The sequence below is a fragment of the Lichenostomus cassidix genome, chromosome 1Aa, assembly GCF_008360975.1.
Source record: "Lichenostomus cassidix isolate B80296 chromosome 1Aa, HeHo_3.0, whole genome shotgun sequence".
NCBI classification, from domain to species: Eukaryota; Metazoa; Chordata; class Aves; order Passeriformes; family Meliphagidae; genus Lichenostomus; species Lichenostomus cassidix.
This window is the reverse complement of record NC_139480.1, coordinates 19,280,931-19,300,446: the sequence shown is the minus strand read 5'-3', so window position 1 is coordinate 19,300,446 and position 19,516 is coordinate 19,280,931. Positions and strand designations below refer to the sequence as shown.

At 37.1% G+C, this 19,516-nt stretch overlaps 1 protein-coding gene across 1 annotated transcript in view; it reads left to right on the top strand.

The window, feature by feature from the left end:
* The window catches only part of MAPK11 (mitogen-activated protein kinase 11), a 31,446-nt gene that overhangs the window by 9,931 nt on the left and 1,999 nt on the right, over positions 1 to 19,516 (top strand). The window contains exons 2-11 of the mRNA XM_085041813.1: positions 3,392 to 3,521; positions 4,471 to 4,529; positions 5,622 to 5,733; positions 7,985 to 8,014; positions 8,151 to 8,198; positions 10,592 to 10,706; positions 10,830 to 10,901; positions 12,500 to 12,579; positions 15,967 to 16,045; positions 17,420 to 17,593. Of these exons, the coding sequence (XP_084897939.1) occupies positions 3,392 to 3,521; positions 4,471 to 4,529; positions 5,622 to 5,733; positions 7,985 to 8,014; positions 8,151 to 8,198; positions 10,592 to 10,706; positions 10,830 to 10,901; positions 12,500 to 12,579; positions 15,967 to 16,045; positions 17,420 to 17,593 (899 nt within the window). The remainder of the gene's footprint in view (positions 1 to 3,391; positions 3,522 to 4,470; positions 4,530 to 5,621; positions 5,734 to 7,984; positions 8,015 to 8,150; positions 8,199 to 10,591; positions 10,707 to 10,829; positions 10,902 to 12,499; positions 12,580 to 15,966; positions 16,046 to 17,419; positions 17,594 to 19,516) is intronic.

Sequence of the window (19,516 nt, the reverse complement as noted above, 5' to 3'; positions counted from 1 at the left end):
GATGTTGAAAAGGAGAGACAGCCGAAAATGTGTCGTAACTCTATGGGTTCTGGGTCACAAATGATCATATCTGAAAAAGCTATTGCTAAGATTGTTGCGAAGTTGTTTCTTGTTAACTAAAAAGATAGTGGTAATTCTGTTTCTTTCTAAATTATGATAGAAAGTCTCTCTAAAGTGGTGTTACTTGGAATTATGATTACATTTTATTATATTTTGTTTCAATTATTAAATTATTCTTATCTCAACGCATAAGGTTTACTTCTTCTTTCTGAGGTGGGGTGCAGGGGAGTGAGCAGGCAGCAGTGTACTACTTAGTTGCCAGCTGCTGTTAAACCATGACAGAAGGCTTCTAACCTTTTTCTTGCCTGTTAAATCAAACTAGTTTATAGCACAGGTTTGGGGTTTTTAAGAAGCTCTTTTCAGTCATTTTAGTCATGCCGGTATCAGACCCCTGAGGAAGGATTTACAGGTGCCAAGCAGAGGTTGGCCCATATTTTTGCTGTGACTGGGACCAGAGATGGCCTCTCAAGGGACTACTCTGAAAGCTGAGCATTCTTGGGCAAATCACATAGGAAGGGAAGCAGCTCATCCTGCTACCTAACAGTTTGCTCAGGGGCTGATGAAGGATTTGGGGGACAAACCAGGTTGTAGTTGTGATGACGTATTAGCAAGACAGAGAGATCTAGTTAAAAGTGTGATCACAGAGGCAGTAGCAGAGATCGCATATGCAAGTCATCCTTGAATGTGACAAACAAGACAGTTCAAACAACATGAACCATATTATTGAATGCTTTACTTGAATAACTTGAATTATGATTATGGTAAACCAGGCAAGGAAAGAGTCTGAAGGCATTAGCTCTGATTATCATTTGATACAGTTACTTGAGTGTGGAGGAACTAATTTAAACCAAGTCAGTCCCTTGCCTGTGCAGCTTTAATCCTGATTTCCTATTGGAGGTGTCAGGAGTCAAGTTTTCCCTTGTCTTTCTTTTCTCTTTTTTCTTTCCTTGTCCTTGTCCTTGTCCTTCTCCTTTTCCCTTTTTCTCTTCTTTCCTTATGAGGTTCCATCTTGGGTCTAAAAAGTTGCTGTCATCAGAATTAGTGAAGCTAAAAAGATTGTGCTTTGTGCCATCTGAAAGCTTTGCAGCCTTGAGTCATATGGAGGATAAAAAGCAGTTCATCTCAAAGATCAGTTATTTTTAAACCACTGAAACTCACATTTGAACTTAGAATGGGGAGGAGAGCGATGTTTATAATGATAACAGGATTTAAAATCTAGTTCTTCCTAGCCTTGTATAATGTGTACAGTATTTCACAGTCTGGTACAAGCATGAGTGGGAAAGCTTTTGAATTACCAGAAGAGCTGAGATGTTAAGCAGACTGCTGTTTTGAGCAATGTTATTTTTTTACCTGGATAAACCTTCCCAAATAAATTGGAAAGGCTATTGAGAGCATGCATTTGTAAGATTTGTCAGTGTTCTACAGTGCCTTTGTTGCCCATGATTAAACACAGGGGCACACAATCTTTGTTATATTAAAAGCTAAGCATTGGCTTCCTTTTTATTTCTTTAGATTTATTTATGCAACCTTTATGTTGTCCCTGTGACTGGTCATGTGGAATTTAAGGTATTTCTGTTGTCAGTTCGCACACTGTTCATTCCTTGAGCTGCTCCACATATTTAAGCTACACAGCATCATCATACTCTGAATAACTCTGTCCCTGCCCTACTGTTGGAACAAGTTTCTCTGTTGTATCCCTTCCATCCACTCATCAGAGTGACCCCAGTCTTCTCCTTCTATTCATTCTTTCTTCTGCTCAGGGAATGCCCTTTCTGAGGTGTTCAGCAAAGCCACAGCACTCTACACCTTCAAAATTTGCCTGAAGATCAGCTTCTTGATGCTTGCAAGAAACTAGCTATGTAGTCTGCTTACCTATTTCATTTATCTCATGAGTGACTCCCTCCTTCCAAAGCGCCTGCAAGAAACTTAATTGCTTAAATCTTACTTACTTACTTACTTACCTACTTTTATTCTGTGTTTATGAAATTCTGGATTGGCCTCATGGAGGTTGGGTGAATTCTAGGACAGTCACCTTTTGGATGCCACTGTTCTTCCTGCACATTATTTGGTTGTATCTCTTGTTTCTTCTCATTAGATCACCACCTTGTCCTGCAGATAGAGGCTTTGCCCTTCGCTTGGCTCTTCGTGACTTTAGCATAGCACCAAATATGTGTAAGAGTCCAGCTACTTGGAGCTGATTGTAGACTCAGTGTACTAATTTTGGAGCTACTCCAGGCATAATCAATGTTTTTTTGTCTCTAGCAGTTGTCTCCTACAACAAATTGTAGGAGTGTTTAAAACACTTTGCAGAAGGAGTTAATAGCATTTGATGTGACTGCTGATTGTTGTCATCATACTCCATGCATTTTTCATGTTGTCCAATATTTGTGTTTGTAACTCAAAAAAAATCTGTAAGATAAATATGTGGGAAGGTTCTTGACTTGTTAATGCTCTCTAGCAAGCACGGATAGTGTTATCTACACTTCAAACCGAGAATTTCCAGATAGTTTAATTGAACACAATTACTTAATAGATAAGAGTAACAATTTAAAGAAGTTGTTTTTCTTCATAAGAGGAGGTAACAAACAGAATCTTTTTATAATTGTACTGTGTAGTGTCGTGAAGTAATACATACAGGGATCATTTTTATTCCTGTGCTACACATCAGACATTTATTTGTGGCTTGTCCTTCATGTCTTTCTGATACCCAGAAAAGAGTGGTCTCCCTTGCTTGCAGTTGTTGACTTTTATATTTAGTGTCCTTTTCAGCAGGGCGCCTCCATCTGTGTGATGTTAAGCTGGAGTATAAGACGTTCCCATTGTTCCCTTGTTGGGGAAGGCATGGCCTCAGTTATGTCAACATCCGAATTTTGTAGCATTTTGGGGATATTATCATCACCACTAGCATGCTAATGGTCACATAATAATTAATATTCCTAGACACCATGGCAGTGTTCCTCTAATTAGTAAAGGTTCCTGTTTGCTCAGTAAGAACAAACTTACAAGCCTTGCCTTGTAGCTGGAGGCTGGAGCTGCACTAATGGAGCTAATTCTCTAGTTACTTTTTCTGTCATTTGGGGAAGGGTTGCCTGGGGATGTCCTGAACAGTATTTAGTACATTAGTAATTTGCTAGATGGAAACAAGGGACCTGTGTTTGAATACTCCGGAGTTACTGCTGACAAGCTTCCTAGTTGCAGTCCCTGAGTACGTGAAAGAGGGTGAAGGAAGGGGTAAGAGCTCCCAGGAGAGTGCAGGTTCCTTCAGTGAACAGGCTGAGAGCTTTGCTGTAGAGCATGCCATCAATGTGGACTTTTTCTTTCTCTCTTCCAGCTCAGCTTATGATACCAAAACAAGACAGAAGGTGGCAGTGAAAAAGCTTTCAAGACCTTTTCAATCACTTATCCATGCCCGGAGGACCTACCGAGAGCTTCGGTTGCTTAAGCACATGAAGCATGAGAATGTAAGTGGAGAGTGAGTTCTTTCCCTTTCGATTTCCATTTCAAAAGCTTCCAGTATAGGCTTAATTTCTGTTAGATACAATCCTTTTCAAAAAGTATATGCAACTGTCTAGCTACCCAAGATATCTGGACCTAGCCATCTTAGGTGTAGTGAAGTCACTGGATTTAGGAAACTTTCAGTAACAGGCTGCATTTTTATTTTAAAAATATCTAATTAAATCTTGAATATGACCTTACTGAAATTCAAAACAAGTCATACTTCTCTCCACTAATGTAAGTAATAAAAGTATTCTATTCACTACTGTTGAAACATCTTGAAACATCAGTCCAGGAAAAAAAAACCACTTTAAACATACTGTTGCTGAATTTGGATTCTGTTGAGAGATTAAGGGCAGATTAGTCTCATTGCAACTGACAGCAGTGTAACAGCTAAATGAAAGACAACAACTTTGAGACCCCACATAACTGAGTACTGTTCTATGTTTATGTGGTAAACAGTTGGTTTCAGTGGAGCATCCACTTGCTTAAAAGGAGTTTGATTACTTGAGGCCGGAATAAAATACAGTGGATTGAAAAGTATCCTGGAGAAAGGATAAAAAAGTTAACAAAAACAGACCAAGAAAAGTCATGAAAGTGACTAAACTAATCTAAAGTATAACAATTGTATTAGGCATGTATCAGGTTTTCTGTGATGAGACACTACTTTTTCTGCCTTTCTTTTTGAATATTCTAAAGTCTTATTGTAATTACTCTGTAATTAAGATTGTAATTAAGATGGCTGAGGTGATACCTGTATAGACCGCCAATTGTGTCAGTCTTCAGGATGACCATTTGTCATATTTTTGTAAGTTTCATCCCAAAAATTCTGAGCACTGTCAGTACTAATTACATGTTGCTTTACAGGTTTGTAAAAATAAAATGTCACTTCCTTCGCCTTCTTTCACCTGACAGGTTATAGGACTGCTAGATGTTTTTACACCTGCAACATCAATAGAAAACTTCAACGAAGTGTAAGTAAAATTTTAAGAAACTTTCTGACTAGTTACTGAGTAAATACCATTCTGGTTTTAAAAAGGAAGAATGTATATTTCTAAAAGACTCTCAGCCACAGTCAGCTTTGTAAAAATCTTTTTTCAACTTTTCCACAAAAGAAGAGGCAGGGAGATGAACCTCATTTTTGAACTTTCTTAAAGGATAATTTAAATCATTTAAATCAGATTATAGGTATATGGTAAATGTATTAATGCTGCATAAATGCCAATAAACTTAAAGCTTTTTCAGTTCATTTGTATTTTTGTAACCTGTAAATTATGTTTTCATAGATAGATGGGATAGGTCAGGAATGCAGGAAAGTATTCTGTTAGTTAACTGAGACAAGGTAAATTTAGGCTAGAGTCTTGGCTAACTTAAATCTAGGTATATTTTGGTATGACATACTATTTATGCTGAGTTCCTTTTGGTTTACATAATCATATAAGCACTTAGGTAAACAACTTAACAGAAGAAAGAGTAATTAATATGGTTTTGTCTCTGTGGAAATTAGTGACCAAACCCCTTTGACTTTGGGGCAAAAATTTACAAATGGGAATTGGGTATGACAGATGCATACTTTTGTCCCAGCACTGCATTTGGAAAAGAATCAATGTTTCTGCAAAATTTGTCAAAAAATTAAACTTCCAGTGCGAACAGAGAGGGAAGTTACACAAAGCACTCTTATTTCTACCAATCTAATATTGTCCTCCATCATCAGATATTCCAGGGCGTTGCATGTCCTGTATTTTTGGTGCCTCAGGCTGCCCCTTTGACATTGGGTGAGGCTTCATCTTCTTCAAAAAATATGTTGCATGTATCCTGTAATGTGCCATAGGAAAAAATTATAAAAGCTTTGTAAGCTTTTATAAAAGCTACTGTAAGGATTTTTTCTTTTTCATTATGTTAAGACTCATAGCAGTGATTGTGTTATTAGTGCTCATAGCTGATTTAAAGGATATAAAATGTGTTAGTGGAAAAGGAACCTACATGGCCTGTGCAGATGCTCTTCTAGAAGAATTTATCTTCTGCTGTTCAGTGTTGGTTTTTTTCTCACTGTTTTATTTTAACAGATATCTTGTGACAAATTTAATGGGTGCTGACCTGAATAACATTGTGAAGTGCCAGAAGTTAACGGATGATCATATACAGTTTCTCATCTATCAGTTACTTCGAGGTCTTAAGGTACTGTCTGAGTGTAAGAATCTAAATGCTGTAGTAATGAGTCAGCAATCTAAATTGTAGTAAGTAGTTGTAGTAAGGACTGGTTCGTTGCAATGAGAGTGCCTAAACACTTTTTATTAATGTCTTAAAATTGCACAAATAGCTGCAACGATTTCAGAAATTGTCAGGTAATTTTTCTAACCAGAAATAAACCCCCAAGCCTGCCAATGTTTACGTACACAATACACGTGAATACTCCCCTGGAACTTTAAGTTTAGATCAGTGTCTATTTCAGTTACTGTTGCAAGACAATAACATGCTATATCATGTCTCAAAAATTCTGAAGAATGCAAAATGGATAAAGAACAATATGGAAAGTCACTCACATGTGTGCTTTGAAAGATGTGAGCCACTTTGAAAAACCACAGTCCTGATTTTTGTAGAGAGTGTCACATGAGTGAAGAGATAACCAAGTTGGTTGGGGCCTTTGGGAAATGTCTGGAAGTAGAAATTTGTCCCAGCAATGTATGATGCTGGACACAATCACTTAGGATTTACTCTGCCTGTCAAGTCATTATTTCCTTTAATCATATAAGTTAAAATTTATACAGTTAAATAACACAGGCAATTGGCAATGAATCTACAGCAAAGTTTTCTTCCAAAAGACTCAAAATAGGTATCATTTTGCTGATGTTTACCATGTAAGTGTCTATAAACAGGAGAAGATGTGGGTGATGCTTCCCATTACTAGGTACTAGCTTTTTCTCAGACCAGTATGGATTTTCCCCAGATAGAAGCAAACAGAGAAGAGAAGGGCCAGCAGTTTTACTAGCTAACTTAACAGTAATTGATATTTTAGACATGGAAAGTAATTATATGTTTGAAAGCAAGCCATGGTAAATACTGGCTCTGAAATATACTTATTACATTATTTTCAGCAAGTCACCTTGTGCCTGAGACAGTAATTTTTATTCATGCATGCAGGTTCCATCACTTTAAGTGCAGATTTTAGTGAATAAAAATTGCAAAACTGAGCCCTTAATTGCTTTGTCTCATTTATGTGAGTTAATAGCCTAGTTAGGAAGATGGATTCTGGCATTAATTATCCAGCTTGTGGTTTTGAATATAAGTCTATGTTGTGTCAGAGCTAAATAATAGTAAGAATTGTGCTCTAAGTGAATATTAATTTCAGAAATGCACTCAGGTGTATTTCTGGCTCTGTTTCGAAGGGTGGGGTTGCTGGTGGCTCATTTCTTCTGGAATCTAAATTCTCATGAAATTCTCATGTCTCATTAGTTGAAGAACATTTGATGGTGTATATGACTGCTTGGTGGCACCAGGAGGGGCTCCTGTGGTTGTCTCAGCAGAGCAGGGACACAGCTCCTTCTGTTGCAAGCCGTGGTTTGGTTTCCTGTTCATTCAGCTGCTTGCAGCTGCTGTGAGGAGCACTGAAGTGGCCCAGCCTTCTGATAAACAGTGCTGAGGTCTGGACCATGAGGAATGCCCTTGTGTTCTCTTAGGGTTGTCCCATTTGCTATGCAGCTTTTGTGTATAATCCCTTCTCCTAAAAGAGGTGAATTCACCTCTGGAGAATAGAAGATTTTCAAGGTCTTTCTGATGCTGGTTGATAAGATCACAGATAAATTTGCTGTTTATCCTAACAAGAGAACAGTAGGAAATGACAGAGTAGGCTTTTCTCAGTTTTTGATTTTTAAGTATTTTATGTAAAACAGCAGAGACACTAAATAACCACTGAAATACTGCTTTGAAAGTGGACCTGGAGTAATGCTGTGGCTTAGGGGTCAGTATTTTGGTCACTAACCTGTCCCAGAGTGAAGTGTGGCTGCTTTCACCCACATAAGTGTTCACAATATGGGAAGGTGACTTACATCATGTTGCAGTCAACCATGCTGCTCCCTAGGCCACTGACTTCACTAGCCGCTAGCTGATAAACATGGACATTCAGGTAGGAGTGAAACAAATTCAAAATTGGTAAGAGACTTTAAACAGAAGGATCATTGTGACTGCTGCCTTTCATGGTAGAATCTAGACTTCATGGTTACCTTTCTTGAAATACGCAGTTCTGGATAAGACAAAACAGGGAGGTTTTGAAGTTTGACATACCTCTGATCTGAAAACATGGTGTGACGTAAATATTTTCTGTATATAAAACAGTCAAGTCGCAGAAGTGAAAAAATAAGGCAAGTGACTTTGACCTCCCTTCACCTCTAACTTCAAATCTTACCTTTTTTTTTTTCTTTTTGTTTCACAGTATATTCACTCAGCTGGAATCATCCACCGGGTGAGTTCACTCATTGTGGTAATGAAAATGAATGGACTCTGTCCCTCTGTGCATCAGATGTGTTACTAAGACAGAGTTACAATATATTTTAAAAGGTTGAAATCGTACTTGACTAAGTCTCTGTGTTCTGCTACAGGACCTGAAGCCCAGTAACCTAGCTGTAAATGAAGACTGTGAACTGAGGGTAGGTATCATGCCATTTCAACAAAGAGTGTTGTAAAAGTTCTCAAGATGATAGTTTTCTAAGAAAAAGTTGCCATTTTTATATCTCATTCCATTAATTTCAACTGTTTGTTACTTGCCCATTTCCATGAACCTGTGTTTTCTCCCAAATGTTAATTTAATATGAATGCAAATATCTTTGCAAAATCCCTAGATACCCCACAGATGGTACATAGCTAATAGTTTGGCCCCTGAGTGAGTACTTCACTGAGTGTATCTTAAGAGACTGACCTGTGATATGTATCTGCATCTGCCATGTGTAGATGAAACACTGGAACAACTTTCATTTTTGTGTCTATAGAACATACAAGCTAAATTAAATAACGATGGCAAAAAATGTACCTGTATTACCAGTTACAGGCAGTAAGACAAACAAAAAAAACCAAAAAAACCCAACCAACAAAAAAGAACTGTGTAATCCTTGGTTCTCAAATGCTGTTTTAACATACACATCTATATAAATACATCTGTTGGTGTATCTATGTGATATGATACTACATAATAAGCATGAGACTCTCGAGAAGGAAAAGATGTCTTGTAGCTTTCCAAGCCTTTAAGCTTAAGAATGAGAAGTTTAGCATTTCTCCATGACAGCCAGAAACATCTTTATACTGGTTTCTAAGACTCTGATGTAATCACTTTATTCCAGCTGCAAGAGATTTAAGAAAAGACTCTAAATACTACAAGATCAGCAAAAAATCACAATAATGACTAAGAGCAGTGCAGTTAGGTTCTTGCACTAATCCAGATCTGTGGTGAGGAACTGTAGTTCCTGTTTGATTAAGTGACACTTGGAGATGCTCAGCAAGTTTCATTTTTATCTCTTTAATGTCTTCCTGCATGTATGTTCAGCATCTGTGAAACTTCGTGGGTCATCTGTGTTTGATCATGCACTCTAAAATGTGCACTGTATTTTTGTACTTTCAGTAAAGGAAACTTTTACAGGTTTTTTTTTCTATTATTATGAAATATGTGCACCTCCCTCTCTAGCATTTGTTATACTGCTCTCTGCTCTGTTTATATTTATAGCTTTACTTCCTCAAATTATTTTTAATAGAACAAGCTAGTGGATATTTCCAAGTACTAACAAAAAGGAAATAGAAGCAAAAAGAAGGAGTGTTCATGCATGTATGTGTGTCTGTGTCTCTGTGTGTATGGGTGTACATATTTTATAGAAGGGATCAGCTGTTAAGGAAAAATATTGCCAAAGCCCTTATAAAAATAAGGACATTAATGTTTGAGTGTCACACCATTATTTCTGCCTGGTTTGCCTCATGAATTTTTCTTTGCTTACTTAAGAAATAAATTATGCTTTTAAAAGATATTGGAAGTAAAGGTGTTAATTATTTATATCTTAATATTTTTCTTTTGGCTTTTTGTATATTTTAATTGGATTATAACTGAGGAATTTTGAATGATACTCTTGAAATTTTCTTATTCCGTATGAAAAGGATTAGCTATCAGCTTAATAAATAATCCTGGATCTCATCACAGGAGATATTCAATGATCTTATTCACATTTCTATGGGAAGAGATGCTAGCTAGCTCACATGACTGACTTAACAGCACTGAGGCTCAGATGGTACCCTTCCACAGCAGTCTCTCTAAGAGCTAGGGTCCGTAATTAGTGGGACATAGACTAAACAGAGAACAGAATAGAAAGCAAAGAAATGAGCTGGAAAAATTCAGTTGAAATCACTTCCCATCAATGTAAACTTAGCAAGGGAAAGCATCTGGAGGGGAACACTTTGCAATCAAGCCTCTGTGTACATAAATAGAGCTCCTTTGTTGTTTTGGTGGGCAAGTTGTACCGAAAACAAATGGAGTGTGATTTAAATTTGCATTGTTTCACGGGATATAAGTTTCTCTCCTAGTAGCATTGGGCTCATGTGTGATTTGGTAAGTGGTTAGACATGAGAGGGAAACAACAGAAATTCTGCAGATTTGTGATCAGCTCATTTGGTCTGTAAATGGCCACTTCTGTTCTTTAATGGTACTTGCTCTTAGCATTTTACACAAACACTCCCAGTTGATAACAATATTTCATTTTTTATAGCCGCAGTTTATTTTTAGTAAATGAACGTCAGTGGAAAATTGAACTCAAGGCAAAATGTAAAGTTTGCCTTGGAGAACAAAGGGCCAGGTTCATTGCAGTGGAAACATCTTTATGCAGCACTGTAGGCTGCAGGGATACAGCAGGGAGAGCAGATGAGCTCATCTGCAGAGTGCTGCTGTTTTACTTCACCAATAGTGAGGTACTGTGGAAAACCCAGAAATGAGTAATGAGAAAATCAGGACCTATAACAAAAGTGAAAGGGGATTTAAAAAAATTATTATTTTATTTTTATTCTGTAGATTTTAGACTTTGGTTTAGCTCGTCAAACTGATGATGAAATGACTGGATATGTTGCAACAAGATGGTACAGAGCTCCAGAAATTATGTTAAACTGGATGCACTACAATCAAACAGGTAAACTGTGAAGGCTTGCATGTTGCTACAGCTGGATATAGTGATAGTTTTAAACCAAGAAGCAACTGTGCTTGAGGATGTCTTTGATTCATTGTGCACATTTCTGTCTCTGTTTTTTGGCAGTTGACATATGGTCGGTTGGATGTATCATGGCAGAGCTGTTGAAAGGGAAGGCTCTATTTCCAGGAAATGATTGTATCCTTAACATAAAACTTAAAATACAGCTATAAGAATACTCTCTAAATCTTCCTTTTTTTTCTGAAGGACTTGAGTGTTTCTATGGAGTGTTTCATGTTTTTGAGGTAACAAACTTGTAAAAGAATAAACAATTTGCTAATCTTTCAGTTCACTGTTTATGACAACTGAATATGAGACCCACTGGTAAGATAAAAACCAGTAACAGATGTTCCTAAACAACAAAAGGTTACATTTATTCTTTTGTGTATCTGTATTTAAATAACCTGGTTACAACAGTATAGATTTCTTCCATGTGTGGATCTTATTGAAATAACATACACTAAAACTGAAGCTGAGTAAAGGCACTATTTTTTCATCAGCTAATACGATTTTAAAAAAAAGAGCTGCTTTTAAGCTGGAAGTTCCTAAAATGCAAATGAGTTAAATTTTAAATAATAAGTGAATTAATAGACCTACTGTGTGCTGTTATATATTTAAAAAGCCAGTAGTTGCAGAAATGCCACAGGAGCAACAAAGCCCTCTCTTTTCTGCAGCACTGTGCTGTGGTCCCTGATGGAGCATCAGGGATTTCCATTGCATTTCCTGTGCTGGCAGGAGAAAAAAGGAGACATTGCTGAGGAGAGCAGTAAAGTAATAAAAGAAAACTGAAGAAAAACACATAATAAGGAATGAGGAAACAACTGCATTGAGGAGGAAAGCTTTTAATATGAGAAACAAAACACATTCTTCTGTTCTGAATGTTGACATTTCTTGCTACTCTGAAAACCCTCAAAAAGCAATGCTTCTGCTTATACAAAGCTGTTGCTGGGTGCAAAACATCATGACATTGGAATTGCCTAAAATACTCCTCTTAAGAGAGCTGAGACCAAGTCTCCCCCACTGACCTTTCTGTTGTGCTCAGCATCATTAGACTCTTGTAACCACAGGCATTCTTCAGGTGTTCATCATTGGGAGATGACTGTCCTCAGACTGTTTAAATGAAATGTAATATTTGGAAAAACAGAGTTTTCAAGAAATAAGACATTTTATTTTTGCTTTTACAAAATATATTCTACAATTATATGATTATATCAATTTAAATAAAACTGTAAAATACCCTTGAGTCTCTGTAAAAAATGCAATATACTGTACAGGTCCTATATGGCAATGAAAAATCAAGATTTTCAAAGTTTTTAATCCTGAGACCTATATAAAACGGATTTTTAAAGTTACCAAATGAGAACTTTTCACTTGCCAGTCTTTGGATTAGTAATCTAGCCCTATGAGCTATGTATCATGTTAGACTGAGCTTCAGAAATCCTTCAAATCACTGAAACATAAATGGGCTATTAAGATTAAGCTTAAGAATATATTAAATTGGGCACTAGGACAGAAAAGCAATATTTTTCACACAGCTGACATACCTGACCAGTTAATACGGTACAGTAGAGAATTTGATACTCCAGGACTAGGTTTAAGCAGGTATGAATCCTTCCATGGACTGCGGTGGAATTGTCTTGCTGAATGGTTTTAAACATCTTAGTTATGCATGAAAACTCACTAATTGTCTAAACCAAGAAGGACTGTGTGCTGTTTATTTCCCTGAAATAATGCAGATATTGATCAACTTAAGAGAATAATGGAAGTCGTGGGCACACCCAGTTCTGAACTTCTGAAGAAGATATCATCAGAACATGTGAGTTCACAGCTTCATTCAGTTAACTGACATTCTTTCTTTAATTTGCATTGTAGATCACTGGCTGTGTTACACGGACACTGTGATTTGAAAATGAGCAAATATCTTAAAATTACCTCTAACTTTTGCTGCTAGAAGGTCACCATTCAAAAAATATGCTTTTGGAGGCTTCCAGATTTCTAAACAGAGATGTATCAAATAATGTGTGTTCTGCATGAGTGCTGTTTAGATTCCTAGTTTGAAAATCCTATTTATTCATCTCTCTAAATGCTTGTGTGCAGTCCAGTTTCTTGATAATATTTGCAGTGAAGAATGTGCTTTTTAACTTTCCATGTGACTCCTTTAAAATAGCAATCTAGTAAATAACCAATTTCCATTTAGTTTCTTTGCTAAAGTTACACTTAAAACATTCATTGTAATTAATAACTGAGGATAGCCAGCTGAGGAATGAGATTTATAAAGGCATTGATTGATAAAGGCAGGTGATGGGCACAGTGTAAGAGTTCAGATAAACAACAATGCACAGATGCCTCCTAAGCTGCAGCTGTTTTCTTAAGCCTTTTCTGTATATACCTCAGACTAATAATAATGGCTGTTCTTCAGCTTGTGCATATTTGATGGGTTTTCTTTGGCCTTACTAATGAATACACTAGTGGGTTAAGTAGAGCAGGAGCAGTAGGGGAGCCAGAGCAACCCTGTATTTCTGGAAGGCCCAAGCATAATGAAACCTCATCATCACAGGCCAATACACAGTTCCAGAGTTTTTGGGTACCCAGCACGTGGGAATGGCTGGGGCAGAAAGCTAACTAAGCATCCATCCTTTTGTCAGGTACTGCATCAACCAACGAATCTCAGACTGTACTGTCCTAAGCATACATCCCTATATATTCTCCTAGGTCCTTTTGTAGCCTTTATGTGCTAGTAACATCCTACAGGTTTTGCTGTAACACATTCACAGTAGTGTATACAAATGTGTTATTTACCCACAACTAGTGAGCTTTTTGATTGTGAGATTAACACCTTAAATACTTACTGGAAAGAGTGTCTGCTTTGTTCTTTTAATTTCTTGTGTTTCAGAGCATACCTCAGTGAGCTACAGGAATCCTGAAACTTTTATTTGGGCTAATTATACCTTTAGAGCACAGGCAGAACACAAAAACCAGGTTAATGAGCAGGAGTTCTGCTAGGTCATCTCTGGGCTGCTGCTGCCTGATTAGAGGAGCAATGTCAAAGGAGATGCATACCTTGCTTGGAGGTAATTGCCAATTGCAAGGAGTTCCTTCATTCTAGCTCTTCTTTACCATGTAGTTTGGCCTTATTGTTTAGGTATTTCTTAATGCAGCTTGCAGCCATGGACAGTTTTTAACATTTCTGTAACACCAATGTTAGAGATTTGCTGAAATGCCAAGCCTATTTTCAGTTATAAGTAGAGGATTAAAGAATTGGAAACTAAAAGATCAACCTTATTGGATGTTTCAGCACAAGTTACTGAGGTGTCTGTCAGTTTTTCATGTTAATGTGAGTTTAAATGGTAATTGCATTTCAGAATAATTTAAACATTGGGATTCTCTTGGCTGCGTTTCTGTGATGAGTATATAAGCAGAGGGGACAGGCTGGTAAGTGCACTTTGATAGGTCTGTATTGTTTTCAAAAGACTTCTGGGCAAGGTTGGAGGTAATTTTCACTGCATCTTGTTCAGTCATGTTAGGATTAGTTGTTCATTAGATTTTGATAGAAGTCCATACAGAAACAAATAATAAATCCACACATGTTTGTTATAAGGAAAACCTACCTCATTTCTACCTTAGTCCATAACTTCCATGAAAGAACATGTGATAGCTCTCTTTTGCTCTGTTGTTCTTTTATATATATGTCTATATAATGGCCTGGCCTTAACTCTCATAGGAGCTGCACACCCTGACCTTCTAGGAGGTGTTAGCTGCCATTATGAACCTTAGGAATATAATAAAATAGGTGCAGTGAAGTGTGTTTGACTAGTTTTTGAACATCCTACTCTGCCTGACTGGGTACAGCTGTTCAGAAGAAACCATCCTTTTAAGAAAGCCTTGCTGTCAACCCCAATAATAAAAAAGGAAAATATTAATATCATTTTAATGGGTTGGAGACATAACACATAAAGGCTTTCTTCTTTTAGTAAGGCTTTGAAATGTGTCACTAATGGCAGTCTAGAGTTCTGACAGAATATGCTTACATCTTACAAATAGCAGAAAAAATAAATATATCTGCCTCATTAAACTAGAACACAACTTGAAAAGAGGCTGTGTTATGTAATGATTTGACATATCTTTATATCAATTCATTGTAGCTGCAGAAATTAAGATGATGGCTGAGAGAGAACAATGTAGGGAACAGGATCAGTTTCCCAAGTGCAGTTGTAGGATTGCACCGAAGGTATGTCATAGTATTTTATAGTCATTTCACAATAGTCCATAAGATTACTCCACCATTCTCAGTCTGGTATCTCTCTTGAAGCCATAGAGCTGCTTAGTAGGAGCCACTTTATTTCCTTTGCTGTTTTCCATAGGCCAAGGATGCTTAGTTAGGCTTCTGCATGTAGTGGCCTTCTAACAGGACTGCTAAATGTGGAGAGACATCTGTGTAACACAAACATGTTTTAAAAGGGTTAGTGTTTGTCCAGAGACCAGCTGGGGTTTTCAGATGGTTTGGGTAATGGCCATTTCCTTCTTTTCTAATAGTTCGTTTTCAGAATTCACTGTTCGGTCTGATCCCAGCCCTTAGGATCAGTATTCAGCCTCTTCTCTTGCCAGTCTATCTGCCTCAGCCTGAAAAATTGTAGCTCACGTGTCAGGCTGACTTTTGTGGATCCTACATCTGGGTAGGCTTTTGCCAGTTGAGTTTGGATGAGCCTTTCACAGCTGCAGAGAAAAGGCAATCTCTAAATTCTGTTAAACATCTGAAAATCTGTTCCCTTGGAGTATCAGAATTTGTTCTTTGGTTAATGAAGCTACTGCTTACCAGAGGAGAGGAGGGGGAAGGCTGCAGATTGAATTATACCACTTTGCTGAAGGTAACTGAAAGATGATTTTGGCTGCAATTTCTGATTGAGTATTACATGCATGTGTTCACTAGGGATGTGCTGCTATGAACAAGAAAGCACAGGTGAAAACTAAAGTGCTAACACACAAGCCTTGACCAAAATCCACCTGCTTAAAATTCTCTTGCTTGTCATCCAGTATACAGCAGTGAGCATTTGAAACGAAGTCATACATTGTGACTTTATGTAAAGATTTCCCATGTGTAAGAAACATAAAAAATATAATACCTGTTTTTTTGGAGTCGATGTGGTTACTGTTGAGCAAAATTTAACCCTTGTGCTTATGGTATGTATATTGACTTAACTTCTAGGCAAGAAAATACATTGAATCTCTTCCACATATGCCTCAACAGGATTTGAAAGCTGTGTTTCGTGGTGCCAATCCATTAGGTAAGAAAGCCAGACTGCCACAGATAAAATTTTTCACTAACATAGAAACTCAAGCCTTGCTTTGCTGTATGATCCTGTATAATAATAATAATAATAATAATAATAACAATAATCAGACCAGTAAGGAGAGCATTGCTTAACCTTTCATCCTGAGGCTGTTTTCCTTTCATGAAGTGTCTTTTTGTTTCTGGTGGAGATTACAGGAACGTCCAAAAGGGAAATTGTCCATGGATTAAAAGCAAAAGCCAGCTATACATAGCAGAAATAAATGACAATGTCATGGGGTCTAGATTAGAGACATCACTTTTGGCTCAGGAAGGCCATGAGCTGTAAATTGCTGGCAAGCAGAAGCATATTCCAGGAAGTATAGCTGTTTGAATGACCCTTTTGAGTATTATTTCTTAGGAATATATGAGCCATTGTTGGACACAGGATACTGGGCTAAGACAGACCTTTGATCTGATTCTGTACAATTGTTTTTCTGTCTAATTGGTTCTGCCTGTGCAAAAGAGATGTTTCTGTGAACTTTTTTTTGTGGCATTGCAAAGGAGACATTTGAGTCCACAGAGTCATCTCACTACAGTACCTGGTCAGTTCCATTGAATACACATTATAGGGAAGTATTGTGAGTTAAAATGCTTTGAATTAATTTTGTGTATTAATACCAATATTGTTCTTACAAATACAAGTAGTTGGGAACACTTTCATGTTAAAAAATGAAATTTATTTGCCTGAAATACATGAAAGCATGCTACATATTAATGTCATAAAGGCAAATTAATGCCAATGCTTATATGAAAGCAGTAAAAAAATGATATAGTATTTTAAATAGTTTGGATAAAATTTCCATTAAAAACTAATTTCAGTCACACAACTTTCTCTCATTTCTAGTATACTTCAAACATATTTTGTTTATGCTGGGTCCTGTGAAGTTGCTTTGAGGTTTTCATCTCATCATTTCATTGGTGCAGCTAATTAGAAGTGTAATCTCACATTTTATTATTCATGAGTTACTTAGTTTGGTCCTGATCAGTGCAAAATTAAGCACATGATGCACAGCACAGGATATTACCTTATAAGCACACACATGGATCTTTTTAGAATTAAGTCCTTGGAAATCTGAAGAGGTGAATCAGATCTCAAATTGACTATAGTGAATCTTTGTGCATACCACAAGCAAACCAAAAGCTTCCTTCAGCTCTCTTTTATATTTGCAGTACAAAATTTTCCAAACTTACTTGTTATGTTGCTTAAATTTTGCCAGTGATATTGATTGTGTTTAAGGTGAATGAGAATAGGTTGTGTGTAAACAGTTGCCTTTTATTTCTAGATGGTCTCTTCTGGTTTTGAACTACGTTTCTCTTTTTCCCTTAGCTGTAGATCTTCTTGAGAAGATGCTTATATTAGACAGTGATAAAAGAATTACTGCCTCGGAAGCACTTGCACACCCCTACTTTGTACAGTATCATGATCCAGATGATGAACCTGAGGCTGAGCTGTATGACGAGTCCATAGAAAACAAGGAGAGAACCATAGATGAATGGAAAGGTATCAGAATTGCATGCAGTAGTTAAGATATGTAGCAGAAGAAAGGCTTACTTAAATAACAGTTTTCCTCCATTTGTAGTCAGAGGAATTTGAACTTTTAAGCCTCAGGCAAACAAGGTAAGTTCATATGTGTGTTTGCGGGAGTGGAGAGGTGGAAAGGCTTATGTTTCCTCTCTGGATTTTGCCCCCTCCCCCCATTCTATTATCTCCTTACTAGATTCCCTGTACCAGTGGAAGTTTAACTAAAAGCTGATTCTAGTTCCCAGATAATCATGCATTCTGTTTTGCTTTTAGTTTTCTAGGTCAGATCCCCAGCTGAAGTAACTGTCCTAGGGCAGGTGACACTACTTTGAATTCTGGTCTAGCTTTTTTCAGAAGTTATATTATCCACATACATGTGTATTTTGTAAATAATTCTTTAGATAGCGAAGGAATTTGGATTAATAACTGAACCATGCTATTGGTCCTGTTTGAGATGAGAGTTGATGATTTTACTTGGCAGTGACACCCCAGAACCCTTCTTTGATAAATACTGCAACAACCTTCCATGCTTGCATCACGATCATATTGCACTGCAGTATCACGGAAGTAAGGTGGCTCAACATTAGCTTGCAAGTACACTGAAAAGTACAGTCCACTTTCATCACTGTCCAATGAGGACATATTATTCTAAAAATTCCTTACTAAAGATTTTAAATTGAGAATAATGTTGTAGAAAACTGATTGTTTCTGTTTATCAATACAGGCATTTCCTTGCCTTAAGATGAAATATATATTCTATAAAATAAATGTTCTTTTGTTTCTATTTGCATTTTCTATAACTTTTACTCTGGAAAGGTTTGATAAAAATGTATTATCATAGTGGTTAGGTTTATGATGAAGAGTACTGACCTCTCATGTCTTCCTGATGCCCATCCACTTGTGCCATGTTTTATCCTGAGCATTACAGGGAAGACAAACAGACTGTCTCCAGCAAACACATCTTAAAGATAATAGTGGGGTCATCACTATCTCTACAATAAATCAACCTCCTAGAGCCCTGGAAAGGCTTTTCTAGAAGCTGACTGTGTCTGTGCAAAAAAGGAGTATTGACTGGCATCACTTACTCCTTACACATGCTCTGCTCTGCAAAACCTGGCAGCCTAGAGTGCTGCCCATATATCTTGTTTTTTGGGAGTTGTGTTCATTTGCTGCTGTACTTTGGAGTGAATGATTTTTCTTCTGCTATTTTTTCAGTTGCCTGAGTCTTTAACAGGAAAGTTTAACAATTTCCTGGTCATGAAGCTGATTTCTGTTTGTGATGAAACTCCACTGAAATTATTTCAGGAACAATCTTAGCTTAACAGCTTAACACTTTCTAAACTGAAATGAGGACATGAAGGTGAATTCTCTAGGAAGGGTTGTATTGTATTCTTTATCGTTACATTTATCATGTATCATTTTTTACATCACTGTCCTTGGTGGAACTACAGGTCAAATTCCTTCTTTATTCAGGTTAAAAAAAAAGACCTGAGACAAAAATCTCAAAACTGGCACAGCTGGTTTGCTGCTTTTCCTTCTTCCCTCTGGCCATATTTTTATCTTGGGGAATAAACGTTTTACTTTCAAGTACAGCATGTGCCACATTTAAGTAAGACGGTGTAAAATGTTTGTGTTGTTGATGAAATATTGACCCAATTTCTCAAGATGTTGATGGCGTGTTCCTGCTCTTTTTCTGTTCAAGTTAAAAATCAGTGGTGCCTGATCCTGAGGGACTGAGCACCAAAGTAAAATGAGATTTCAGACACTTTGTCTTACACATTATGTACTTCAGAGTTTCCTTGGCCTCCATTGCACACTGCTGAGCCTTGCAGCCCAGGCTCATAGATTTCTTACTGGTAAGTTTAATCAGTTAGAAAATCTTTCAAAATTGTAGAGGCCAAG